Genomic DNA, 8867 nt, shown 5'->3' on the forward strand with positions numbered 1-8867 from the left:
AGGGGGTGTTTAATTATCCTTAGAGTTGGGTTGTTTTTACTAAATTGTATCACAAAAAGAAGATATCATAATGGAAGTGATATTCTGGGACTCATGAGCATAGTCTAAGAAACCTTGCAATTTTGCATGTTTCTTTAAACATTCTGTCGGGTACCCCTCAGTCATCAAAAAAAAAAAAAAGTCTATCTACTCCAGGCCCACCATGCTGGAGTGATCATGGATAGTGCTCTCAGTTCAGAATCAGCCTACAATCCAATCATTGCCACCAAGGTGCAAGGTAGGTCAAGCAAAACAGTTTTAGGCCTTTTATGCTAGCTTGTCAATCAACACTGACCCTCTTTTTTTCCTTGTGAGACAGAAAAGATACTCAGCCAAGCCTTTGGTCCATTTCTTGACTCACAAATTATAATATTAAAAAATTGTTGTTTAAAAATTGTTAGCCCTTTTTTTTTTACACTAACTTGTCACAAAGCAATAGATAACTGTAATACTTAGAGATGAATACTAGTACCACCTGAAATAATTCTTAACTATCTTGAATTTATTAATTTCCATCTATGCATGAAATTAAAGGCCTTAGTGGTAATTATTTCAAAATCATCATATATGTATAGTATCAAAAGCCTCAGTTGACCTTTTTCCCCCTCAAATATTTTTTTTCAGTTATGGTTGACTGACTGTTACCCTAAGAACTATCTATCAAATCTCTATTCTTCTCTAAGAGTAATCAAATCTGGAACTCTCAAAACAGTGTTAGAGCTCAGTAGAACAAAAAAGCAGGAGGCAAATAGAAGACATATTGGCCACATATACATAAAAATAATTGTACAATACAAACAAGCTAAAAGCTAGACTCAATAAGTCATTCAGTTCAAAATCCAGCTGGTATCCATGACCCAAAGAGTCAACTTACCCTTTTAGTATTCTGAAAGTGACATTTGTATTATTAAGAATATACTTATAAATGGAACATTTATTATTTGTAGTCTAAGAGAAAATCCTGTTTACCTGCAAATCAATATTGTTGTCAATGCAACGTTCATTCTTCTCTGCCAAAATCTTCCCATAGTTATCTGATTTGATAAGATTTTCAACTCTGGTTGTATCTTTCACTTCTGTGTCCAAATCCTTCATTGTTTCAGTTTCATTGTTTGCAGTAACAGTATCAGACATCCTCATTAGCAAAGGTTATTTTAGAATTCTACAAGGAAGTTGAAGCCTAAGTTAGAAAAAAAAGAATTCATTTTAAGATATTTCTTACATTCAGTTACTACATAATATTTTTATGTTCCAGAAATGTTGTGTATATGTGCATACACACACACAGTTTAATGGCTAACATGTTTAAATGAAAAGAAAGTCATAAAACTATAAGAGCTATGATAACAGCGAGGTGATTTTGATGCATGTATTACTTGGGCAATTAAGGAATGACACAAGATGGAAGGTTTTAGAAAGCTATATATACATAGATGATATCAGAATTAATTTTCCTTCTAAGAATATTATGAATACATTCCTGTGTGAAAAATATTTTCCTATAGCTTTCCTCTGGATTCCTAAAATTTTCAATTTCCCTACAATTCTGAAAGGAAATAATTAAAAACAAACAAAATATTCTACATAAAACACAATCTGCATTAATGCCCATTTAGCATTATAAATCAAGCTTTGAAAACTCTCCTGACTTAGTGATTTTTTGCCAAATAAAAGATTTTATCATCAGATCCTCTAGTATATGGACTGCCTAGGAAATCAAATACATAATACATCAATATATTTCATATTTTTAGGGAGTTTAAGAACACAGTGGGGAATTTACACAGGAAACAAAATAAGAATGTTTTAGAGATAATAGTCATTTAAGACGTGAGAAATGTGAACTTGAACAACAGAAATTAATATAAATAACTTTATTTCCTAGCTTTGAGACAGAACTGTCACAGACTAATGTGTAAATTTAAGGAGTACAGTGAATATGTGTGTGTGTGTGTGTATATACATGTATATATACATATATACACACATACACATATATGTTAAGACTAGTTAACACACCCACCACATATACTTCTATTTTTTCTATTTTTTTTTTGGTGGTGAGAACAAATTTTTTTCCAAAATCACAAAGAAAATTAAGCCAAATTCATGGACATTGGGCAGATACGGGTTAAAGCAAGGATGATAAAATGTTAATGACAGAATCTAGGGTTAATTATACAGTTTTTCTCTCTAAAACTTTCCAACTTTTCTGTAGTTCTAAAAATTTCATAATAAAATATCCGAGAGGAAAAATAAGTAGAACCTGTCTAGTCTATATTGATCTCGAAAAGTCAAGAGTTCTTTTCCTGAAAGAAACTATTTAGCTTCAGGACTTCATAAACACATTTTGAAAAGTGAAAAAAATTAAAAGAAATAGAATCTGAGCCATAGGTAGACTATCTTGTAGAAAACATTCTTTCTTACCTATAACCAAACTTAACTGATTCATTCTCAAAACAATAAGGTTACCAAAGTGGGAATTACTTGAAATTCTCTCGCTCCTTGCCTTTTATACTTAAAATTTTGAAATAAAAAGGAATGCAGTAAGTGACAAAAAAGGTTTACCTGATATGTTCTATGGATTTGAGATTGTGGTGTTCCACAAAAATAAAATAAAATAATCCAAGGTTCTTTTTCACAGTTGTCAGCCAGGATGTTAATTGTATTGAACCATTTGGAATCTGGCAGGAGGAGTCCCATGTCCTTTTCACCACTGTAGATTCCTGGACTGAAATGGACTGTCTTGGAACAAATATATCATACCTTTCAGAGGCCTGAAATTAAAACAAAATCAAACATTTTAACACAAAAGCCAAGACAAATGGAAATGACAGTAATTCAATAATTAAAAATACTATTGTTGGGCCTACCTGGTGGCGCAGGGGTTAAAGTCTTAACACTATCAAGCTATCACAAAGCACTGCAGAACTAGTTTGATCCCGAGCCAGGGAGCTGACCCACATGGCACAGCAGACCTCTCTTGTCTTGTCCACTACTCCTCTCAGCAGTATATTTCAATAGATATACCTGTTCTGCTCGCCACTCTGTCATTGGTGAATCCTCTCACTCCACTACAACTCTGGCCTACATCCCAGTTTTTACATGCATAAATAAAAATAAAATTTAAAAAATTGTTGATTTTCTATCTTCTTGTTCTGAATAAGAGTTATAACTTAGTTACAACTAATTACGTTATGTACTATTTATGTTAGGACGAAAAGTCACCAAGACCCCTGAGAGTGTTTATCAGTAAAGGTAGAAGGAGAAGCAAGGGAATTAAAACGTACTGAAAACCTAATAAGTGTTTAGTGTTGTAAATAACTCGAAGTTCTATATGTCAGTAGCTCTTCCCTTTTCCACCAACAATTTTGTCTTAAACTGAATAATACAATTTCAAAATGAAACTACTGAGCATAAGATTTAAGAGCTACATTACTAGCACTGCTGAGCATGTAATTTACAATTACACTAATTCTCCAAAATCTATTTTGATAGAATTATGCAGTGTAAAAATTCAACCCCAAAAGTTTAAACATTCTATAATTTCATTTATATAACTTCCTTGAAATGAAAAAATTATAGAAATGGAATACAGATTAGTGGTTGCCAGGGGTGCAGTCAGGTAGGTAAGGATGGTCTATAAAAGGGCAACACCAGGGGTTTTTAAAATGATAAAAATTTCTGCATCGGGCCCTCCCTGGTGGCACAGCACAAGAAGCTAAAGCCACTTCCGCATAAGTTCGATCCCCGCCCACCCCGGAGGTGATCCACATGGCGCAACAGACCTCTCTTGACCACCGGCTGCTCCCCTCAGCAGTGTACTTCATAGATCTGCCTGGTCTGCTCCCTACTCTGTCTCTGGTGAAGTCTCTCACCGCCCTTGCACCTCTGGTCTGTACCCTAGTTCTGTATGCATAAATAAGTAACTCTAAAAAAAAAAAGTTCTGCATCAAGACTATGTCAGTATCAATATTCTGGTTGTGATACTGAACAACAATTTTAAAAAATATTTATTTATTTATGCTTACAGAACTGGGGTATAAGCCAGAGGTGTGGTGAGTGAGAGGATTCACCAGAGACAGAGTGGGGAGTAGAACAGGTATATCTATTGAAATACACTGCTGAGGGGAGCAGTGGGTGGGTTAGGAGAGGTCTGCTGTACCATGTGGGTCGGCTCCTTGGCTGGGGATCAAACTCCTGCTGCAGTGGCTTCTGAGAGCTTCATAGGGTGGTGCTTTAACCTTTGTGTCACAAGGGAGAGCCCTGAACTATAGTTTTATAGGATGTTACCAGAAAGGGAAATTGAGAGGGAATCTGTATATTGTGTTTTTGTCAATGTCATGTGAGCCTACAATGACCACAAGACAAAAAGTTTATTTTTTAAATAAGGTAAAACAAACACTATTTGAAATATAATCACTTAGAACTTTGTTCAAACTTTTAGCTTTCACATTTCAATTTCACTATTTGGACTAAGGAGTAAATGGCAAGAAGCTATTGTTAAAAAGTGACATTGTCGGCCCTCCCTGGTGGCACAGTGGATTAAAGCACAGCACTAAGAAACTTAAGCCACTTCTGCATGAGTTCGATATCCCCCTGCCCCTGAGGAGAGCCACATGGCATGGCAGACCTCTCCTGCTCACCCGCTGCTCCCCTCAGCAGTGTACTTTGTTGATCTGCCTGCTCTGCTCCCCACTCTGTCTCTGGTGAATCTCTCACCCTCCGCATCTCTGGCCTGTACCCCAGTTCTGTATGTATAAATAAATAAATCTTAAAAAAAAAATGACATTGTCACTTCAATCAGGCCAAGTTTTCTGGGTGGCTAAATCATATAACTAGAATGCCTTTTTTTTTTTTTTAAAGTTCTACCAAAACAAAAACATAATTTCTCTCATTTTTAACTTTAACTTGTAAAAAATTATAAACACAAGATGGCAGTACTCACTAAGTAGCTAATTTTTTTGTATTCTCTATAAAGTTTCTTGGTGATTTAATCATGAACCATCCAAAGCCATCTAACCAAAGATGCGTAATTAATGCATGTTTAGCTACCCCACCATTTGACAACAGACTACATAAATGAATGGCCTGAACCACAATAACCAGTTATTTCCAGGAAAGAAGGCAGTGGTCCAGTAGAAACATCAAGGCAGGAGCATTAGACTTGAGTTTAAATCCCAGCTCGGCTAAATGACTTTGGCACATAATCTCTTTTGAGTCACAGTTTTCTGATCCGTAATGTGTGGGAAAGAATAGTTAGTGCATATATTTATTGTGAACTCTGAATGTTTTAAATGTAATGCACCCAACACAGCTTTTCTTTGAAGTGAGCAGACACTGCAAAAATGTAGCTCTCTTCTAATGCCTAAATATGAGAGGCTACAATCTGGTGTAGGCTTTTACTTTGTTCTGACTGCACTCCATATTATAGACAGGAGATCCACTCTGGGTGCAGCTTTTCATACTCCCACCTTTTCTTATGCATTTAACTCACAAAGTTCAACAGGAGAGAAAAAACACTGGTGTCTATGTGAATATATGTATAGATGGAATAGGGATGGGGGAGTAGCTTCAAGGAATTCTCATTTTGAGCTTTCTAATTTAACACTAAAAATTCATACAGACTTTGCATTCTTTTCTGAAATACTAATGAGTTTTTCTAAATAAAAATGTCCCCCTTACACCCCTTCCTGGGGCCTCCCAATTCTTAAATAAAAGATATTCTAGCTTTTTGGTACTCTTAAAACCAAACAAAACCAACCCTTTCATCATGGCACAAAGTCTACACTTCTAGGGTTACTAAAGGTTGTGTGGACATGTGAGTGTCAAATATAGGAAGCTACAGATAGACAAGGCACATCGTATCTCTGCCACAATATTTAGGAATCAATTAAATGAACAACTCTAACATAGTCAAGTAACACCGTAAGTGAAAGTGATTATCATGAATTTTGTCAGAGAGGTAACTTAAGAGTAAACAATGAATCAGGTGTTGGCATTTACTGAGTTCATATATTTGAGCATGTAGCATTACTTATGTTTAAAAATTGAATTTTTCAAAATCAGTTTCAGCGCTAGGGTAATCGGTAAATGTTCCCAAAACTCTAATTTAACTTTGAAAAAACATTCTCCCAATCACAAACATGTTTATAGAAACAAATCAGAATCAACTAAATACAATTTCTGTGCTACCAGGTAGTCAATGCAAGAGAAAAATGCATGTAGATATATACAATAACATTTTCAGAAGCAAATGCACGAAACACTGATGCCTATATGGTACATAAACAAAAGGAAACTAATGATAAATTTAAAGTATTATAAACTGTAAAGTAAAATTCTGAAAGTACTAAGAAGTATTTTTATCATGGGAGGGAGGGAGGAAGGTGCGAGTCACAAGCTTGACATGTAAATCTAGAAACCATCAGAGGAATGTAATAAAACTTACAAAGATTAAAAATGTGGATATGATAAAATAAGAGATTAAGATAAACTGCACAATAAAAAAATTTTTGACACAAAAGGGTAAAAATCTGGTCTAAAGTTAAGCTCTTATAAATCAAAGGGGGGGGGAGTGACAAATGGGGAAGTAATAGAATAGGCAATTTACAAATGAAATTTATATTCCTATACCAAAATCTAATGATAACACATACCTTACTATGAGTCAGGTTCTCCTCTAATATACTTTACAATTAATTCATTCAAAGTTTATAACAATTCTAAGTAGCAAGCCCTATTTCTACCCCAGGTTTACAGTTTGGAAAATTAAGTGACAGAAAAGTGGTATGTCAAAAGTCATACAACTAAAAAGTGTGGATGAGGCAGAAAGATGCTCCAGTCTACGCTCTTATACAATATTGTATCACCATTCATATGCACCCAAAAGTTAAGAAATTTAGATTTATCAAGAACTTGATTTAAAAAGTACTTGTAGGACCCCTTGGTAGCCTAGGGATTAAGTCTTGGCACTACCATCACTAAAGCCTGAGTTTGATTCCCAGCAGGCCAGGAAGATAACCCACATATATCACTGCAGATCTATCCTGTCTTGCCTGCTGCTCCCCTGAGATGTGTATTTCAGTAAATCCACCTGTTCTTCTTCCTATTTTGTCCCTGGTGAATCCTCTCAGCCCATGCACCTCTGGTCTACACTCCAGTTCTTCTGTGGATTAAAAAAAAAGGATCAAAGAGAAAGAACTACTGTGATCTGAAAGGATTAAGTCCACAATAGGAGGTTAATGATTGGTAAGTTGAAGAATGGGGGGTAGGACACAGAAGACAAATTATTATTGGACTCCTACAGGATTATGAGACAAATTACTTTTAGGGGAAAAGTTATATGGAAAGGTAAGGTGTTAAATGAATGTACTGCATTCTGGGTGGAGAGAAGGATAAGAGAAAAAAGTCCATTTTGACAGTGTTTGAAATGGAGTTGAAGACAAAAAATTTAATATTTTCCTAGAGTTAGTAAAGACATGAGGAATGGGAATTACCAGGTACTATTAGTTCACTTTAGTAAACATACTTGCATAATCTAACATTTCCACTTCTGTATCCACGCCCTAAGGAGATTCATAGATATGTTTTAGCAGACATGTAAAAAAACAATCACTGCATCATTTATTCATTTATTTTTAAAGATTTATTTACTTATGCATAGAAGAACTGGGGTACAGGCCAGAGGTTCAGGAGGTGAGAGGATTCACCAGAGACAGCGCAGGGAGCAGTACAGACAGATGTACTGAAATACACTGTGAGGAGAACAGTGGGCAGGTCAGGAGAGATCTGCCATATCATTTGGGTCACCTCTGGGGCTGGGGATCAAATTTGCACTGAGGCAGCTAGCATGTAGTGCTGTGCCCTTAGCTGTTGTGCTACCAGGGAGGGCCCAGGTATGTGATTTTTATAAAAAACATAGTATTTTTAGTATACCTGCATTTTATAATATGATAAAACAACCAAAATGAATGAATTATGTATTCATAAAAATATATTAGAATACTTTATAATAGAGGACTATGGGTACCATGGTAGTAGGTACGGTGTAGTAACATCTATCCAAAGAGGTATAATCCTATACCTCTGAATCGCAGAGTGTTGTAAACCAGTATTATCTCAATAATATTGCAAAAAGAGAAGGAAAATAGAGGCATCTATCTCTGTAACAGGGAGATTCCAGATTCCCTGCCCCATCTAATGAGGGGTGGAGTTGAGCAGCCAGGTAAAGATACAGAATACCTGGAAAGACATAGAAATGGAGGCAAAGAAAGGATGACCCAGGAGGAGAGAGAAGTAGAAGCATGCTTGCTTCTCAGTTTGGGCTAGGGAACTTGAGGGACATGGAAAAAGACACGTGGACTGGAGATACACAGAGACACTTGAGGGACATGGGGAGGCTGACAATGCAGCCTTTATCTTCATTTGTATTTTGATTTTGCTCCTTTCCCCCCAGACTGGCCTGCCCCCACCTGCCACTTTCCTACAGTACCCTGGCAGAAGGTATCTTAGACTTGTAGCAAGCTTTTGGTCCTCAGCAGTCTGGTGTTGAGCTGACCCTATTTGGCTGAGCATTTACCCATAAATGGATGGTTACCTTGAGGTGTTTCATTAGGAAACTATTATCCTTTCTCTTCTTCCATCTCTATGCACAATCATTCTATTAAAGATCTTTCACATTACGAGTATGCTTTGTCTTTATCCTTTTAGAGCATACAAGTTTAGGGGCAGAGGGGCCTCTCCTAAGTTTGCCTGCTAACAAAAAGGAAAAGTAGAATGATCTTTTCAGTTGCGCTTACAGGAAAATTTAAAAATCACACATACAT

General features: G+C 36.0%; 1 protein-coding gene across 1 annotated transcript in view; it reads right to left on the reverse strand.

Annotated features, from left to right (window-relative positions):
- R3HDM1 (R3H domain containing 1) overlaps positions 1-2689 on the reverse strand; it is a 93677-nt gene extending 90988 nt beyond the window's left edge. The window contains exons 1-2 of the mRNA XM_012725641.1: positions 2608-2689; positions 1009-1219 (exon numbers count right to left, since the gene is read on the reverse strand). Of these exons, the coding sequence (XP_012581095.1) occupies positions 1009-1179 (171 nt within the window). The 5' untranslated portion in view covers positions 1180-1219; positions 2608-2689. The remainder of the gene's footprint in view (positions 1-1008; positions 1220-2607) is intronic.
- Positions 2690-8867: the final 6178 nt, after the last annotated feature.

This window comes from Condylura cristata, unplaced genomic scaffold (genome assembly GCF_000260355.1).
Source record: "Condylura cristata isolate star-nosed mole 26May11 unplaced genomic scaffold, ConCri1.0 scaffold00002, whole genome shotgun sequence".
NCBI lineage: Eukaryota > Metazoa > Chordata > Mammalia > Eulipotyphla > Talpidae > Condylura > Condylura cristata.